Source organism: Scyliorhinus canicula, chromosome 19 (genome assembly GCF_902713615.1).
Source record: "Scyliorhinus canicula chromosome 19, sScyCan1.1, whole genome shotgun sequence".
Classification (NCBI taxonomy): Eukaryota; Metazoa; Chordata; class Chondrichthyes; order Carcharhiniformes; family Scyliorhinidae; genus Scyliorhinus; species Scyliorhinus canicula.
The window spans coordinates 66,058,228-66,077,846 of NC_052164.1; the positions used below are offsets into that span (position 1 = coordinate 66,058,228).

The following is a 19,619-nucleotide window of genomic DNA, read 5'->3' on the forward strand; positions in this document are numbered from 1 at the left end:
AGTTAAATAAAACAGTGTTGGATCATCTCCTGTGTCAGACATCTGTTTCTAGCTCCACTGCATCCAGTTGCAGTCAACGTCAAACCAACCTGCCTAACACATCAACATCCATTAACCGCACCGTTCACCAGCACAGAGACACACAGCTTGGTAGGTGATCTCAGCAGGCAGGCTTCAGGTTCACTATCTGGTGAGAACAACACATCCACTGATGGGCATCTTGTGGTGGTAGGAATGTCCCAGGGATCAGGCAGTCAGAAGTCTGCTAGAACCCAGGAAATAGCTGGTCCCCAGTGAAATGCCAAGCCCCTGGAAAAGGTTCTCCCTGAGCTACTGGAGGTGCAAAGGCAGAGCTGGGAATTCCAGTAGGAGTTGTCAGCAACATTCTCGCAACTGCAAGGCCAAGTGCAGGAGTTCCATGGTCTTCCGTTGCAGGAGATGTTGCCAGCGTTGCGTGACACCCAGACCAACTTTGCATGAGTGGCAATCATAATGGAAAGCCTGGGGCATGACGCCTGAGCTATGAGTGGCAGAGTCCAAGGCATGGCTCAATCTCGGAGGACCATGGCTGAGGGCTTTGACATCATGCTCCAGTCGCTGAGGGACATGTTCCAGACACAGGTGGACATTGCAGAGGCACTCCAGAGCTCGGTCCAGTCACAGAGGACCATCGCCGAGGGCTTTGACACCATAGTGCAGATAATGCGGGGCCTCCAGGACTGGCAGTGCCAGATGACTCAGAGTCTTCTGGAGGTTGCTCCAGCTGCCCCTCCAGCCCATGGAGTAACCCAGGGGCTCACCAGGACCCTGAGGTAGGGGAAGCACTGGAGGCCTTCTGGGGCTTTCCATCAAGGAGACTCTGGCAGTCTGAAATCCATCTGAATCTCCCCCCTTCCTGAAACTGGCTCATCGAAGGGACAGTGGGTAGAACAGGATGACTGGCCAACTCCAGTGACACCAGAATGTCGATCGGGACCCCTGAAGGTCCAGGCCATCTAGAGGATGCCCGCCAAGGGCATCACATGCTACAGGATGCAGAAAACAGCAGGCCATCCCCACCTCTGATGCGCTTCCTGGCCTTACACATTGACGTAGTGGCAGGCCACGCAGGATTAAGAGGTTTTAGGAGCACAAAGTGGACACGGGTGAAGTCAGACACTGTTAGTAAGGGAGTAGTTAATGTTGCGCTGTTAAGAATCACCACAGGAAAGAATCTAGCACCTCAAAGCTCCAACATTGCTTTGACCCCTATCCCACAGGGAGGGTTTATCTCCCATCTGAACTCAGGTCCTCCTGCAGGCCCTCCAAACAAACTCAACAGGTAGATCCCAAGACACCCACAGCGACAGGCATCCTGGGCTCACTGCTCCTTCACTGACTGGGCCCTCAGCCGTGCCCCTTTTCTCCCCTTGAGCAGTGGGCAAAGATATTGCCACCAACCCTCACCCAGGCATGAGCGCAGGAGTAAGTGTGCAGTCAGCAGACAAACAGGAGCCACAGAACCAGAGCAGCATCACAGCGAATAGTCATCATCCTCCTGACTTAACAAGTGTGGTGAATCACAGTCCGTGTTATTCACACTGTTATTATATATGATGTACTGAGTCTGTGTAAGCTCGGTGTACGAGCAGTTGCGTGGCTCTGCCCCTAGGGGGAGATGAGGAGTTTGTACTGGGCTCCACCCTTGGCTCCGCCCATGGCTCCGCCCATGGCTCCTCCCACTAACCGGAAGTATAAAGCCTGGCAGTCTGAGCCTGCCTGCCAGTTCATTGCGTCGCAGGCAGGCTCCGTTGTAAGATCATTAAAACCACTGTTCATTTCCAACTACGTGTCGTGTGAATTCAACAAGCGACTCACTCACACCCAGGCCCAGCCCCTGATGCGATGTCAATGAAACTCTTGGCGGGGGGGTTTGAATGTTGTGGTAGTGGTAGTGGTGGGGCAGGGCGGTAGGTTGGGGGGGGGGGGGGGAGGTTGTGGAGCTGAGAACACCAAGCCTCCTAGTTAGTGAATCTGAAGATTATGAGGGCCTCCCTTGTCCTCCTGGCCTTCCACACCCTGGCTCTCACCTCTACTCCATCCTTCGGGTCCTCCTTGAGCTTGTCCTCCACTCCCTCCTGGTCCACCTCCTCCTCAGAGATGTCATAATATACACACAGATATATGATGGTGCACAGACAGGCAGTGATTGACACACAGGATGACCAGTGAACACACACAATACAGCAGCCAATCACCAGACAGGACACGGCCACTATAAAGCCAGAGGGCACTAGTTTTACCGCTTTCTCGGGATCCAGCTTCTGAGACAGTCAGAGCTCGTGAGCAGCTACTGGAACATACACCATGTGGTAGTAAGGTAGTCTGGTCAGGTTAGCCTCAGGTCTCCAGTCAAGTCAACATAGTGTCAACACACAGTTAAAGTATGTATGATAGTTAAGAGTTCAATAAAATCGAGTTGCTTTTCTTCAAGTGTTGGAAGCCTGTCTCTCTCACTACTGCAGTAAACGCAGTCCTCACAGACCCAGCTTACCCAACACATCATGGTACCAGTGAGTCATGTTCGAGTTTGACGGATCTACCTTGAGATAGTCTGCCTTTGACCAGCGATCAGCCATCCAGTAACATGGACAGTGTCCGCCCTCCCCCGCCACTCCGCATCGCTGGCAACCTCGGTGCAAACTGGAAGATTTTCAAGCAGAAGTTTCAGCTGTATCTTGAAGCCACCGACCTCGAAGCCGCATCGGATGCCAAGAAGATTGCTCTCTACCTCTCTACAGCCGGGGACCACGCTATCCACATCTTTAACTCACTCACCTTTGCTGAAGGTGAGGACAAGACAAAGTTTAAAACAGTCCTGCTGAAGTTCGACAGCCACTGTGACATCAAAGTCAATGAGAGCTTTGAACGCTATGTGTTCCAGCAGAGGCTTCAGGGTGAGGATGAACCTTTTCAGTCCTTTTTAACCCATCTCCGCATCCTCGTGCAGTCCTGCAACTAATGCTCCACTTCCGATTCCATGATCCGGGACCAGATTGTTTTCGGGGTCCACTCCAATCCTCTTCGCCAGCAGCTCCTTTTTAAAAAAAAAATTTAGATTACCCAATTATTTTTTCCAATTAAGGGGCAATTTAGCGTGGCCAATCCACCTACCCTGCACATCTTTGTGTAGTGGTGGCGAAATCCACGCAAACACGGGGAGAATGTGCAAACTCCACACGGACAGTGACCCAGAGCCGGGATCGAACCTGGGACCTCAGCGCCATGAGACAGCTGTGCTAGCCACTAGGCCACCATGCTGCCCTGGCCAGCAGCTCCTTAAAGTTAAGCAGCTCACCCTTACCATCGCCATCGAGGCCTGAGTCCTACATGAGCACGCTAATAACCGGTACTCCCATATCAAGGCGGCAGAGACGGCGCGGCAAGGCCCCCACGATGCGGAGCGGGTGCAGGCTGTCAAACAGCCCCAGGGCCTGTGTCTGGATGAGGGCGGCCATTTCGCGCACTTTTCCTGGGCTCCTGTGTATGCGCGCCACGACCAAGGGGACGGCGAGGCTGACGACCGAACTGCGCAGGTGTGCACGTCGTTCGACCGCACTGCGCATGCGCGGTGGCGCACGGAGCATCCTGACATCAGCGCCATGACGTGCAACAACTGTGGCTCCGCCCATTTAAAGCGGCAATGTCCTGTGAAATCTCGACGCTGTCTCCAGTGTGGCAAGCTTGGCCACTATGCAGCCCTGTGCAGATCTGCTCAACTGCCCAATACACAGGGACCTCAGCTGCAGCGCAGGAACATCCGGTCAGTACAGCAACCCGTTGTAGACTCCGACATGCTTCCAGACACCGAGGGCCTCACATCCCCATTCCGGGTGGGCATCATCACCAAGCACACGCTGCCTTCAGCAAAGATGGTGAAACAACTCCCAGCGATGGGCATTGATCCGGACGACGAGTGGTGTGCCACCCTTACGGTCAACAAGGCTTGCATACGCTTCAGGCTGGACACCGGCACTTCAGCTAACCTCATTTCAAAGTCTGACCTTGACACCATTCACGTCAAATCAAGCATTCTTCCTCCGATCTGCCAGTTATTTTACCGACCTCTACATTGGAGGCAGTTCCGCCCGTTCAAGTGCAGGCGCCCCCTGACCCACCCTTGAGGTGGTCAACCAGAATTCGTCGCCCACCACAGAGACTGAATTTATAGTCTGAATGTTGCATTACCTTGTGATCCGTTTACACATCTGTACATATTATTTTTTTCCTGATTTGTTATCTGCCCTCTATCTGCACTAGACACCTTCCCATGTAAATACGTTAACATACTTTGTATATAGTCAGGCTCCTATACACACACACTCACTATTTATTGACCTACACACATTTTTAAAAAATAGTTTAAAAAAAAGGGGGGGGAGATGTCATCATATACACACAGGTATATGGTGGTGTGCAGACAGGCAGTGATTGACAGACAGGACGACCAGTGAACACACAGAACACAGCAGCCAATCACCAGACAGGACACGACCACTATAAAGCCAGAGGGCACTAGTTTTCCCGGTCTCTCGGGATCCAGCCTCTGAGACAGTCCGAGCTCGTGAGCAGCAACTAGAACATACACCATGTGGTAGTAAGGATAGTCTGGTCAGGTTAGCCTCAGGTCTCCAGTAAAGTCAGCATAGTGTCAACCCACAGTTAAAGTATGTATGATAGTTAAGATTTCAATAAAATCGAGTTGCATTTCTTCAAGTGTTGGAAGCCCGTCTCTCTCACTACTGCAGTAAACGCAGTCCTCGCAGACCCAGCTTACCCAACACATCAAGAGGTAGCCACAAATTCCTCCTCCTCCTCCATAATGTGAGTGGGTCCCATTTCAGTTGATGAAGCCATTCCCTGGTGCAACGGTGCTCTCAAGGCAACATGTTTGACATGGATTGCTCCCTGTAACCTGAGACATTCGGCTAATGGTGGCAAATCCAGGTCCAGGTCAAATTGGATGCAGTCGGAGGCCCAGGAATACCAGTGACCTGTGGGATGCACTGGTGGGCTGAGGTTTGAGACATGCCACACAAGTTCCTGCTTGAGCCCTGAAATGACCCATGGCAGGGGCATGGGAACTAGATTAGGAAGTTAGAGGTCAGTAAAGAGGCAGCAACTAAAGCCTCATAGTATAATTTAAGATGCATCTAGACAGATATATGAACGGGCGGGGAACAGAGGGAAGTAGATCCTTGGAAAATAGGCGACAGGTTTAGATAAAGGATCTGGATTGGCCCCGGCTGGGAGGGCCGAGGGGCCTGTTCCTGTGCTGTAATTTTCTTTGTTCTTTGTACTTTGTTCTTTGTTTTGACCCAGTAGCGAAGAATTTCAGGGCTGTCCTGACCTCCATGGACAGCGGAGCAAGTGCCCGCCTCCTCCACTGACAAATTAGGGATCTTTTATATTAAAACAAACTTTATTATTATACAGGATTCACCCCATTAACATCCAAGGAAAAATATATCTTCAATTAACAGTTAAACAGTTCTTTAAAAAAAATCCAGAAAGGTCTTTGAGCTTACTTTCCCATCTACTTGAAATTTCAGTCAAGTAAAATCTACACACACAGGTCACATGCCACTTAAAATTACAGTTAACACTCAGTGGCTTCCAGATTTATTCATAAAGTCCTTGGGAGAGAAGCTTTCAGAAGTCAGTCGCAGAAACACAGGTTCTTTCCTTAGAAACCGGAGCAGAACTCTCAAAATGAAACTAAAAACAACAGGCACAGGGCAGGGCTGAAAACAAAACTCCAAACCAGACCAAGCCTCTCTCCATGAGTGACATCACAGCCTGCCTAGCTGTTAATCCCTTAATCACAGTTTTAGCAGACATAAAATCGAGATACCTTAACCAAAGTTATTTTAATTACGTGACTGCAACGGATACATAATACAATATATATAAAATATTCCTTTATTCGTCACATCAGCCATGATTTAATTGTCTGAGGCCCGAGTCCTGCTCCGATAAACATCATGATGGCGTTACCTACACCTTAAACTACATAACTATGTGGATAGACTGGAAAGCTGTGGATTCTCCTTAGGGAAGAGTAGAACATAGAACATAGAACATAGAATAGTACAGCACAGAACAGGCCCTTCGGCCCTCGATGTTGTGCCGAGCAATGATCACCCTACTCAAGTCAACGTATCCATCCTATACCAGTAACCCAACAACCCTCCCCATTAACCTTATTTTTTAGGACACTAAGGGCAATTTAGCATAGCCAATCCACCTAACCCGCACATCTTTGGACTGTGGGAGGAAACCGGAGCACCCGGAGGAAACCCACGCACACACGGGGAGGACGTGCAGACTCCGCACAGACAGTGACCCAGCCGGGAATCAAACCTGGGACCCTGGAGCTGTGAAGCATTTATGCTAACCACCATGCTACCGTGCTGCCCTCGAGTAGGTTGAGAGGAGGTTATTTGAAGTGTCCAGAGTCAAGGGATGACCGGAGAGAGTAGGTAGGGAGAAGACAGCAGGGGCTGGTTTAGCTCACTGGGCTAAATCGCTGACTTTTAAAGCAGACCAAGCAGGCCAGCAGCATGGTTCGATTCCCGTACCAGCCTCCCCGGACAGGCGCCGGAATGTGGCGAAATGAAATGAAATGAAAATCGCTTATTGTCACGAGTAGGCTTCAATGAAGTTACTGTGAAAAGCCCCTAGTCGCCACATTCCGGTGCCTGTCCGGGGGGGGCTGGTACGGGAATCGAACCGTGCTGCTGGCCTGCTTGGTCTGCTTTAAAAGCCAGCGATTTAGCCCAATGAGCTAAACCAGCCCCCAGGGGCTAAACCAGCGACTAGGGGCTTTTCACAGTAACTTAATTGAAGCCTACTTGTGACAATAAGCGATTTTCATTTTTTCATTTTTCAATGGCGAATAAGTTGAGGACCAGGGGACACAGATTTAAAGTGCTTGGCAAATGACGACATGAGGAAAATCTTACTCACGCAAAAACTAGTTGGTATCTAGAATGTGCTGCCTGACATTATGGTTGAGGCAGATTCAATCACGGCATCCAAAAGGGAATAGGATAATTATGTGAGGGGAAAAAAATTGTCGGCCATGGGGAAGGGTGAGGATGTGCAGAGAGCACGGGACTGATTGCTGTTGCAGGAAGCCGACACAAACACGATGGGCCGAATGGTCACGTGCTGCGCTCGAACCATTCTATAATTCTTCTGTGTCGCTAACTGTGGATTGAATTGGATGTTTAACTCCACATGGCTGCCTGGGTTGGCCCAGTACAAAAACCTGCTCCTGGTTAAACTGCCGCTACATCAACATTTCAACGTTTCCTGATAGCCACAGCTGGAAAATTGAGAGACACTGAAGCTTCAACAGGCATTCTTCATCAATGCAAATATTTCAGCATAACGGAAAATAAAATATCCATCTTAAGCTGCATAATATGTCAGCTTTGTATTTAGATGTTTGCAATTGGCCATTTTCTCTCCGTGCCATTAACCGAGCCAGCATTTGCACATGATTGAAATGTTGGCATCGAAAGGATTTCCCCAGATAAAACAACTTTACTCATAAGCAATGGAATGTAACATAACATAAGAACCTTGCATCTGCAAGAGAATGGTTGAGAAATTATTTGGTGGCAAAATTGTTTTTCTTAGTCATTTAGACAAAACTCGTAGGAATAATGCATTCCACATTTGGGGCACTGCTGTGAGGATCAGAACTGTTTGCCAAGACCGGATGCATTGGCCGCTATTACAGATGAAAGAGATGATCAATGTGCCAGCCCATCTGGTCCCATCTGGCAGCATGACGTGGAATTCTGCTACACGGAAGATTCAAAGCACCCGGGAGAGCATTTGCCTAAGAAAGCTGGTCTTGCCAAGGTTCATGTGCCTTGCGTTGCAATCCCGGGAAAGGCCAAAGTCTTCAACAGCAAAAACTTACCCATAACTTACCCGTAAGTTGATGGGCAGCAGGGTAGCATGGTGGTTAGCATAAATGCTTCAAAGCTCCAGGGTCCCAGGTTTGATTCCCGGCTGGGTCACTGTCTGTCTGGAGTCTGCACGTCCTCCCCCTGTGTGCGTGGGTTTCCTCCGGGTGCTCCGGTTTCCTCCCACAGTCCAAAGATGTGCGGGTTAGGTGGATTGGCCATGCTAAATTGCCCGTAGTGTCCTAATAAATGTAAGGTTAAGGGGGGGGTTGTTGGGTTATGGGTATAGGGTGGATACGTGGGTTTGAGTAGGGTGATCATGGCTCGGCACAACATTGAGGGCCGAAGGGCCTGTTCTGTGCTGTACTGTTCTATGTTCTATGTTCTAACATAGGAAAAGCACTTTGTAACGGGATGGTGAGAACTGGACAGTGAGATGAAGAGAGAAAGATTACAAGGGGAGGTCAGGAGGCCAGAGATGAGTCTAATGAGGAGAAATTACTTCTCTCAAAGGGTCGTGAAATTGTGGAGTTCACTACCCCAGAGTGCGGTGAATAGATTGGATTGGATTTGTTTACTGTCACATGTACTGAGGTACAGTGAAAAGTATTGTTCCGCGTGCAACTCAGACAGATCATTCTGTACATGAAAAGAAAATACATGAGAAGGCAAATATAACATACACAACGTAAATACATAGACACAAGCATCGGGTGAAGCATCCATCAGGGCTTTTCTATGCATATCCATCCAGGAGATAGAACTCATTGTCCCCTATTTGGGGCCTCCGTGTACACAACAAATACTTTCCAACTTTGCATGTTCTTGTTGTTTTGCACATTTTATTAATTTATCATCTAAGTTGTTGGAAGCCACTAAGACCTCTTGATCATATGGGTTTCTGCTTCTTGTAGCATTCCTAGTCTTAACCTTGTTAAGCTGCACCCTCTATCCTGCCTAAGGCCTCTTACTCGACTGCTTGAACTGCCCCTCCTATTATGAGATATTCTTTCAACAGTTCTTGATCTCTTCCTATGGGAATGTTCACTGCCAGACCTTCCGTCTGAAATGACGCTATGTCTCTGTGCCCTACATTTTTGTACTTAATTTTCCCAATCCAAGGGCCTAACCGCCTCATCCAGTTCCTCAGAATGACTATGTCCCACTTCAGGCACCCTGTCAATTTTTGCGATCTGGTCCCCGTAATTCTATTACATATGTGTATGGTTCTTCGTCACTTTCAATAACCCTTTTGAATCCATGTTGCAAAACGATTGTTTTACTATCTGTACCTATAACCTTTTCTGGACCTTTCCACTCGTTAAATCCATTGATGTGTTATCTGAGTTGGTCTAACATCGACTGCAACTGGATGCAGTGAGACTCGAATCAGGCTTCTGACACAGGAGATGGTTCAACACTGTTTTACTGAACTTGCTTGTTGCTGTACATAATCTGCTGTGGGTTGACACTCTATTAACCTAAACTGATAACCTCCTACTGGCTTGACCAGACCAGCTCTCTGTCACATGGAGAAGGTGCTCATGGCCTTGTGCACTCTAACTATCTCTGTAGCTGTATCCAGTGAGAAGCGGCAGAGTCTTAATGCCTCGTGTGTTTTATAGTGGTAGTGTCCTGTCAGGTGATTGGTTGTTCTGTGTCGTATGTGTTCATTGGTTATCCTGTGTGTCAATCACTGCCTGTCTGCATCTCATTATATCCATGAGTGGATATTATGACATCCATCTCTTTTATAGAATAACGTGGCCGGGATTCTCCAATCCCACGGCCAAGTTCTGACGCCGACGTCAAAAGCGGCGCGAGACACTCCTGCGTCAACGGGCCTCCAGGCCCAGGTATTCACCCTTTCCCAGGGGGCTAGTATGGCGCTGGAGTGGTGTCTGCAGCTCCGGCGCTTGAAAGCCGTCGCGCCACGGCCGGTGCGAGTCTTCGCATGTGTGTGGGTTCCCGTTTCCTTGCCTACCCTCAGACAATATGGCAGAGCTCTACAGGGGCCCGGCATGGAGGATCATAGGCCCCCCATGGAATTAGTCCACCCACCAATCGGTAGGCCCCGATCGCGGGCCAGGCCACCGTGGAGGCCCGCCCCGGAGTCGGATCCCCCCCCCCCCCCCACCAGGACAGACCCCGCAGCCAGATCTCCGAGGTCCCTCCGGGTGGGACCATACGCAACCCACGCCGGCAGGACTCGGCCGAACACGAGGCGCGGAAAATCGCTGGGGGAGTCACTTTCAATGGCCCCCGACCGGCGCGGCAGCGACTCCGCAGATGCTGGAAAATGGGCGCCAGAGAATCGGCGGCTTGGCATCGGAGTGGGGTGGCGCGATTCTCGCGCCCAACCCGGGATTCTCCGACTCGGCGCGGGATTGGAGAATCCGGGCCCATGTCTCCCTGCTTGAAAATAGTTTCCAATGGCTGTACATTGTGCCTCAAAGCTGTCCGAATTCTTTCTGAGATCTCTGCTTTAAGCCAGTGTATTTCAAAGTAGCGAGCGCGGGTGAGTCGCGGGCGGCTTTCGGGAGGGTCGCGGAGCCATTGTAACGGGCGCTCCCGATCGCGCAAATCCCCACGCAGCAGCCGGTTTTTCATAACGCCGGCTGCAAGCGGCGTTTAAAATGGCCATGAACATGTTAAATTTGGCCGCATTGCGCATGCGTGCCGATCATCGTGCGCGCATGTGCAATGCGGACGACTTTTTAAAAACATGTTCGCAGAATGCGCATGCGCGCCGATAATCGGGCACACATGCGCAGTGCGGCCGCTATTTTTTAAAACGGTTACAACTTTTTGGTTTACAAGTTCTGTAGTGGTATTTATTCATTTATTTTATTCATTTAATTTTATTTTTTAATTTATTTTATTAATTTTAATTTTTTTTGCAAGTTCAGGGGGAGAGGGGTTTATTTGATAAAAACTTACAGAAAAATATGCAGAACTTTGGACAGATGGAGACTCCATACTTTCCGACACCGGAAGGCTTCACCTTCACCCAACTGGTTCCATTGGAGGAGCGTGTACGAGGGCCAAAGGGACCCAAAACCATTTCCTCCATTTTTGTCAGCAGCAAACAAGGTAAGAGAAAATGGTGGGTCGCGCAGGTCAGCCGGCATGGGTCGCGAAGGTTGGCCGGCGTGGGTCGCGAAGGTCGGCCAGTTTGGGTCCCGAAGGTTGGCCGGTTGGTAAAAATGGGTCCCCGGAAAGAAAGTTTGAAGAACACTGCTTTCAGGAATGCTCGCCGACCTGGTCTGCAGTGCATTTAAATGCTCAGAAAAGGCAGAGCTGATCGTAGACCCCTCCCAAACCGGATGATAATCATTCATGACTGACTGAATTTGGGATTTTTACCAAAATCTAACAGATATTGACTGTAGCCCCCAACCATCTGTAGTAAATTCTTTGTTAGACTTTTGTTCTCTGATGCTAACAGTACTTCCTTAATGAGGAAAATTAGGATTCATTAACGGAATGCAGAGGCTGGTTTAGCACAGGGCTAAATCGCTGGCTTTGAAAGCAGACCAAGGCAGGCCAACAGCACAGTTCAATTCCCGTACCAGCCTCCCCGAACAGGTACCAGAATGTGGCGACTAGGGGCTTTTCACAGTAACTTCATTGAAGCCTACTTGTGACAATAAGCGATTTTCATTTTAACAATAGCGTTCAGACTGTAAATTATAAGACCACAGTTTTTTAAAAATACAATGGCCTTATTGTTTTCCTAGTCAAGTTCCATGGATTCTCCGATTCTGAGGCTATGTCCCCACTCTGGCGTGGGAACGGAAAATGGCATAAAACGGCCACCGATCCTCCGTTTGGCTGGGGTCTAGCACGCTGTCAGCGTGGACACCCGACTCTTGCTGCCGATATGGCCCGGAGAATTGCCGGGTCTGTGCCGTGCATGCGCACGGCAGCGGCCTGTAGCGACCGCGCCGTGCAACATGGCGGAGGCCACTCGCGGACCCGGCCAGCGAAATTGTGCCCTCCCCTTTGGCCGGCTCGTGCACCAACCCCACTCTGCCCCCAGCGTCTGATAAAGTCCCCCCTGCCCCGGAACAGCCCTCCCCCGACTGTGGCAGCGCTGGACTGAGCGCAGCCGCCTGGCCGAATTCCCGATGGATGAGAACACAAGCGACTGACGCCGTCGGGAACTCGGCTGGTCGGGGGCGGAGCATCAGGAGGGTGGGCCTCAGGCAATGTCCTGAGGCTGTCGATACATCACACATCGCGGAAGCGGCACCACTCCCGATTTGGTAGGGAACTTTGATTCTCCGGCCAATCGCTGAACACGATTTCGGCATCAGTGACAGGAAAATCCAGCCCCATGTGTTTTCCTTTAGGCAAGGTGGTCCCTGTGGAGGGTGGCGGGAGGGTGGGGAGGTCTGCTAGCGGAGGAGTGGACAGGCAGTGCATTGTTGGAGGAGAGGGGGTGGTCCTCTGATGAGCTTGGATGGATTCTATTAGCATAACACTGGGGGGTTGACCTTACGGTTGCCCCCTTGGCCCACCACAAAGTTCACCATGTTAGGTTAATGATTGCTGAGACCACAAGTGATCTGCACCCATGTGATTCCTGGCTGGAGCATAGGGCACTGGGCTCGCTAAATAGGTGCAAATAGGCCCAGCACCGAAGAAGTCTTGACTTCTTCAATTCCAACTTTATTGCGTTCTACAACCACTTCTCATCCAGCTCCACAGTTCCACCTGTACCCCCTTTATATATGTGTGCAGTCTGTCAAACAATAAGTGTGGTCTAGTAAACAATTAACTCTAATTCTAACCTAAGCACTGGAGAACATTAACGCTTTCCTACAACATAGATATCAGAGAAAGGAAGAATTTTCGAGATGTACCTGAGGCTGCAATAGGTCGCCGAGGTAAGAAGGGACAAAAATTCAAAACAGGTAGACTGTGAAATGCAAGCCAGTGTAAGAGTCCTCCCTGTTTATTTCCTTTGTTCCCATTTATTTTATTTTTTGATCCGTGGACCCATACTTGGGATGGGCCTTTAAACAGAAGATTCAGAGTTGAAACAGCCTGCTTGCCAGAACAGTCTGTTCCCAGGTTTTGTATTTTGGAAACGTGAAACCAGACTCTTCAGCACTGAGTGGATCTTAGGAAACAGCTTTGGTGGGACTCGGTTTGATTGGTTAATTGGCAACTGGTGGGCTGGCCAGTGACGGTGTTTTGCCTGGCAACAGTCAGTGCTTGTTTCTGAGAGAAACCTGCTCGCTGAAGTGAAATAACTGCTCTATTGCTCGGATAGCCGTGAGTGCCTGGTATACCCTTTGCTGTGAACCTGAAATAATGCAAAGTCTGCAGAGAAAGTAGACAGCCTTGCCAGAGAAAACCATCTCAAACCTAGAAGAAACACGTACCAAAACAAAACCTGAACTTCAGAAAGACATTGACTGGAATTGGGCGCTCTGGATTCCTCCCACTGCCAAAGATTTGCAGCTTAGGTGGATTAGCCATGTTAAATTGCCCCTTCATGTCCAAAGATTTGCAGGTTAGGTCGATTGTCCGTGATTAATGTGCGCGGGAGTGGGACTAGGTAGAGTGTTGTTTCGGAAGGTCAATGCAAACTTGATCAGCCAAATGGTCTCCTTCTGTCCTGTAGGGATTCTCTGGAGGTGGACCACTGTCTTCAGCACATATCCAGAGCTAACCCAATGCAGCCTGATGCCCCTGAGGAGTAGCATGTTTCATAAGAAAGACAAGGAGTCAAAAGTGGGCTCTCAGGGGACCCTGGAGGTGAGAATACAGAGGCAGAAAGAGAAACCATTGCTATAGATTCTCTGGCACTGATAAAATAGGTAACATTTGAACAAAGCGACTGATCCTATCATAATGCTATAGCATGGTCAATGGCTTGATGGACTGCCAAGAGACCAAGTAAGTCCAGGAAGAATAATGCATCACAAATTCCATTTTTAATTTTGGTGAGGTCTATCTTGGTGCTATGAAAGGGTTGGAAATCAGGTCGGAGGGATTCAAATATGGAGTACGGGAGAGATGGACGTACAGCTGGGAGAAATCAACATCATAGAATCAATACAGTGCAGAAGGAGGCCATTCGCCCCATCGAGTCTGCGTTGACCCTTCGAAAGAGCACCGTACCGAGACCCAATCCCCGCTCTAACCTTGTATCCTCACCCAACCTATGGACATTAAGGGGCAATTTATCATGGCCAATCCACCAAAACGGCACATCTTTGGTCAGTGGGTGGAAACCAAAGCACCTGGAGAAAATCAAGGCCGACACGGGGAGAAAGTGCAAACTCCACACAGCCACCCGAAGTCGGAATCAAACCCAGGTCGCTGGTGCTGTGAGGCAGCAGTGCTAACCACTGTGCCACTGTGCCGCCCCCAAATATGCTCAAGAATTTTCAAAAAGACACAAAGGTAAGCTGCTACCTCAGCCATGACAGCATTAGTGCTCTGATAATGACACTAATCTCTCAAATCATAGGTCGAATGATCTAATAATGACTAGTGCCCTGTCAAACTGAGTACTTTATTAAAGTCATGTGGCACAGTGGGTAGTGTCCTTAACGCAGAGTCAGTAGGTCTGGATTTGAGTCCCAGAAATTTGCTGTAGAAGGTGCACTCAAAACATGGCTGAACTGGTTAATTATCCACCTACAAATCCATCCAATATGATTACAGGTGATAAGAGTGGTAAGAATCTCCTGGTCAGCCAGAACTGCAGAAGGCAACGGCAACACACTACAATACCTTGCCAAGCATAACTGTGGGCCAACACATGGGAGGCTATGCTTTTCAATACCCTATGAGGCACGGTACCTAATACTCTAATCATAGATCCCATAACTAGTAAAGACTCTAATACCTCAGTTGTGGCTCTAACAGTGTCAACTGTGGCTCAGTATAGCATCTTTGCCTCTATGTCAGAGGTTTATGCATTCAAATCTTTCTTTGGAACTTGAACAGAGAAATTGAGGCTGAAAGTGAAATGCTACACTGTTGGAATTCAGATGAGATATTATACTGCTATTATACTGCTGGTCCTCTCAGGTGGTTGCAAAGGATCCCAAGGAAGAAGAGCAGGACAGTTACTTCCAGTGTCCTGGCCAATATTTGTCCTTCAATCAGGACAGAATGAGATTAAGTGGGCAGCATGGTGGCGCAGTGGTAGCACTGCAGTCTCAAGGCGCCGAGGTCCCAGGTTCAATCCCGGCTCTGGGTCACTGTCCGTGTGGAGCTTGCACATTCTCCCCTTGTTGGCGTGAGTTTCGCCCCCACAACCCAAAGGTGTGCAACTTAGGTGGATTGGCCACGCTAAATTGCCCCTTAATTGGAAAAAATGAATGTGGGAGCTTGCTCTTAGGAAATTCGCTGCTGCATTTCCCACTGGGATCACAGGTCACATGTACTTCATTGATTCTAATGAGATGGAATGTCATCTGGATGCAAAAGGAGCTGTATAAATGCTATTCTTCCTTATTTATTTTTGTATTCCAATCATAGATTGAGTGGTCTAAGAAAGACACTAGTACCCCATCGTGGATTGAATATTCTAATATTAATTTTATTAGTCTAAGTATAGCTTGAGTGCTCTACCAGTGATGTTGTTAATCTAATCATAGATTGCGTATTGACTCAGTCTTAGCTCCAGTGCCTTGGTAATGATGTCACTGTGTTGCCCCATAAGACTGGTAGTATGACTGGAGATGTTGTAAGCTGTACCGAGGTATCTACGGCTGCCCACTGTCCCGCGACTAATGTGCAAGAAAGTGATATTACTATTTATAGTGCACAAGGGAACAACAACAAAAAAAAACGAATAACAGGCAAGGAACATTATCAAGAACACAAGAGTCCATAAAGTCCATCAGTACATCAAATTGACTCGATCAGCCGGATAGGTGCCTTCGATGTCCTGCTGGAACTGCGCAGCGGTGCCGGTGACGTTGGAGCGGTGGTCATCCGTGACTCCGGGAGCGGCGGTCGTGGTCCTGTGCCCGTACCCCTGGTCGGAGCTGGTGGTGGCCAGGCCGGATGAGGGGGTTCCTGTGCGCCGGGTCGCTGGGGCGCCCGGGGCGGTTGGGATTGGAGGGGGATGTTGGTGCTGGGGGGTGCGGCCGCACTCCGGCGGCTGCCAGGTCCCGAAGGGAGACCGTGTCCTGTCGTCCGTCGGGATACTCCACGTACCCATACTGCGGGTTCGCGTGGAGTAGCTGGACTCTTTCAACCAACGGGTCGGACTTGTGCACCCGCACATGCTTCCGGAGCAGGATGGGCCCGGGGCGGCCAGCCACGTCGGGAGCGGGGTCCCTGAGGAAGACTTCCTGGGAAAAACAAGAAGACATTCGTGAGGTGTTTGATTCATGGCAGTACAGAGGAGAGACCGAATAGAGTGGAGGGTGTCTGGGAGAATCTCTTGCCAGTGGGAGACTGGGAGATACCTGGACCGCAGGGCCAGTAGGACGGTCTTCCAAACCGTACCATTTTCCCTCTCGACCTGTCCGTTACCCCGGGGGTTGTAACTGGTTGTCCTGCTGGAGGTGATGCCCCTGCTGAGCAGGAATGGACGCAGCTCGTCGCTCATAAAGGAGGACCCCGGTCACCATGGATGTAAACGGGGTAACCGAACAGGGAGAAAATGGTGTGGAGGGCTTTGATGATGGTTGTCGTGGCAGGGGATGGCGAACGGGAAACGGGAGTACTCGTCAATCACGTTTAGGAAATACGTGTTGCGGTTGTTGGAGGGGAGGGGTCCTTTGAAGTCCATGCTGAGACGTTCAAAGGGCCGGGAAGCCTTTATCAGATGCGCTTGTTCGGGGCGGTAAAAGTGCGGCTTGCACTCCGCGCAGATGTGGCAGTCCCTGGTCACAGTCCTGACCTCCTCGATGGAGTAGGGCAGGTTGCGGGTCTTAATAAAATGGTAGAAACGGGTGACCCCCGGGTGGCAGAGGTCCGCGTGGAGGGTGCGGAGGCGGTCCACCTGTGCGTTGGCGCAGATGCCACGGGACAGGGCATCGGGAGGCTCGTTAAGCTTCCCAGGACAATACAAGATATCGTAGTTGTACGTGGACAACTCGATCAGCCACCGCAAGATCTTGTCGTTCTTGATCTTGCCCCTCTGTGCATTATCAAACATGAAGGCCACTGACCGTTGGTCTGTGAGGAGGGTAAACTTCCTGCCGGCCAAATAGTGCCTCCAATGTCGCACAGCTTCGACTATGGCCTGTGCCTCCTTTTCCACCGAAGAATGGCGGAGTTCGGAAGCGTGGAGAGTCCGGGAGAAGAAGGCCACGGGTCTGCCCGCTTGGTTGAGGGTGGCTGCCAGAGCTACATCAGACGCGTCGCTCTCGTCCTGGAATGTCTGCTTTGATGCAGCTAAAGGCCTGGCGGGCCTCCATCGACAGGGGAAACGTGTTGGACTGGATGAGAGGGCGGGCTTTGTCAGTGTAGTTAGGGACTCACTGGGCATAATAGGAAAAGAAGCCCAGACAGTGTTTGAGGGCTTTGAGAGAGTTGGGGAGAGGAAGTTCCATTAGGGGGCGCAGGTGTTCGGTGTCGGGGCCTATCACTCCGTTACGCACTACGTAGCCGAGGATGGCTAGATGATCAGTGCTGAGGTTAAGGAGTTTTGCGGTACGGAGGAATTTGCAGAGGTTGGCGTCGTGGTCCTGCTGGTCATGGCCGCAGATGGTGATGTTGTCGAGATACGGGAAGGTTGCCCGTAAACCGTATTGGTCAACCATTCGGTCCATCTCCCTTTGGAAGACCGAGACCCCATTTGTGACACCGAATGGAACCCTTAAAAAGTGGTAGAGTCGCCCATCCGCTTCGAACGCAGTGTACTTTCGGTCACTCGCGTGGATGGGGAGCTGGTGGTAGGCGGACTTAAGGTCCACCGTGGAAAAGACTTTGTACTGCGCGATCCTGTTAACCAGGTCGGAGATACGGGAGAGAGGATACGCATCCAGCTGCGTAAACCAGTTGATGATCTGACTGTAGTCTATGACCATCCGGTTTTTCTCCCCAGTCCTAACCACCAGCACTTGTGCTCGCCAGGGACTGTTGCTAGCCGCTATGACCCCTTCCTTCAGAAGCCTTTGGACCTCGGACCTGATGAAGGTCTGGTCCTGGGCACTGTACCGTCTGCTCCTGGTGGCGACAGGTTTGCAATCCGGGGTGAGGTTTACAAACAAGGAAGGGGGTCAACCTTGAGGGACTCGAGGCCGCAGACAGTAAGGGGGGGAATAGGGCCGCCGAATTTGAAAGTTAAGCTCTGTAGGTTGCACTGAAAGTCCAGTCCCAGGAGTGCTGGTGCGCAGAGGCGGGGAAGGACGAGGAGCTTATAGTTTTTTAAAACCCTCCCCTGGACCGTGAGGTCCACTACGCAGCACCCGGTGATTTGGACTGAGTGCGAACCGGAGGCCAGAGCGATTTTGTGTTTTACTGAGTGAATGGGGAGCGTGCAGTGTCTTACCGTGTCGGGGTGGATGAAACTCTGTGCTCCCGGAGTCCAGTAGGCAGCTCGTCTCATGGCCATTGAGAAGGATCTTCGTGGTCGCCGTGGACAGCGTGCAGGGCCGTGACTGATCCAACGTCACCAAATCGAGTCCTGGCAGGAACTCAGAGTCGTCATCCAACAGCGAGTAGTCACTTGCAGGGTCCTCCGTGCCGATCCAAGATGGCGCCGCCCGTCGGCCGCACGTGGTGCGGGGTGAACAAGGTGGCGGTGCCCGGGGGTCGCATGTGGCGTCGGGGTCCCAAAATGGCGGCGTCCGGGGATCACTCGTGGCGGTGGGGGGGTGGGGGCAGCGAGGTCTGCGGGCCGCATGGGCCCTAGAGGAGCATGGGGGGGGGGCAGACGGCCGCAAAGTGGCCCTTCTTGCCGCAGCTTTTACAGGTTGTGGTGCGGGCCGGGCAGCGCGGGCGGGGGTGCTTGGCCTGGCCGCAAAAGTAGCAGCGGGGCCCCGTGGGTTTATCGGGGCGCCCCGCGGCGCAGGTCTGGGGGGGGGGTCCGAGCCGGCGGGGGTGAGGGGGGTTGCGTTCCATGCTGCCCAAGGGGCCGCCGCGCGGCTGGGGGCATACGCACGGGCGTTGCGGTCAGCGACCTCTAAGGGGGATGCGAGGGTCCGTGCCTCAGCGAGGTTTAAAGTGTCCTTTTCCAGGAGTCTCTGGCGTATCTGGGATGATTGCATACCCACAACGAAAGCGTCTCTGATCAAAAGTTCGGTATGTTCAGCCGCAGAGACTTGCGGGCAGGCGCAATTTCTCCCCAGGACAATGAGGGCTCGGTAGAATTCGTCGAGGGACTCACCGGGGAATTGCTGCCTCGTAACCAGGAGGTGCCGCGTGTAGACCTGACTCACCGGCCTGATGAAATGTCCCGACAGAAGGTCCATGGCGGCGTCATAGTCAAGTTCATCCTCTATCAGAGAGTAGACGGCGGTGCCCACGCATGAGTGGAGGATGTGGAGTTTCTGTTCCCTTGTTGGGCGGTTTTCTGCTGTGGTGAGGTAGCTGTTAAAACATGCCAGCCAATGTTTAAACATTGCTGACGCATTTGCGGCTTGCGGGCTGATTCGGAGGCATTCTGACTTGATCCGTAGCTCCATTTCAAAATTCTAGTGTATTAAATTGATGCACCGTCAATTGGACATG

At 50.9% G+C, this 19,619-nt stretch overlaps 1 protein-coding gene across 1 annotated transcript in view; it reads left to right on the forward strand.

The window, feature by feature from the left end:
* Window positions 1–564: 564 nt before the first annotated feature.
* Window positions 565–19,619, forward strand: part of LOC119954014 (V-set and immunoglobulin domain-containing protein 10-like 2) — a 136,735-nt gene continuing 117,680 nt past the window's right edge. The window contains exon 1 of the mRNA XM_038778791.1: window positions 565–812. Within this exon, the coding sequence (XP_038634719.1) occupies window positions 565–812 (248 nt within the window). The remainder of the gene's footprint in view (window positions 813–19,619) is intronic.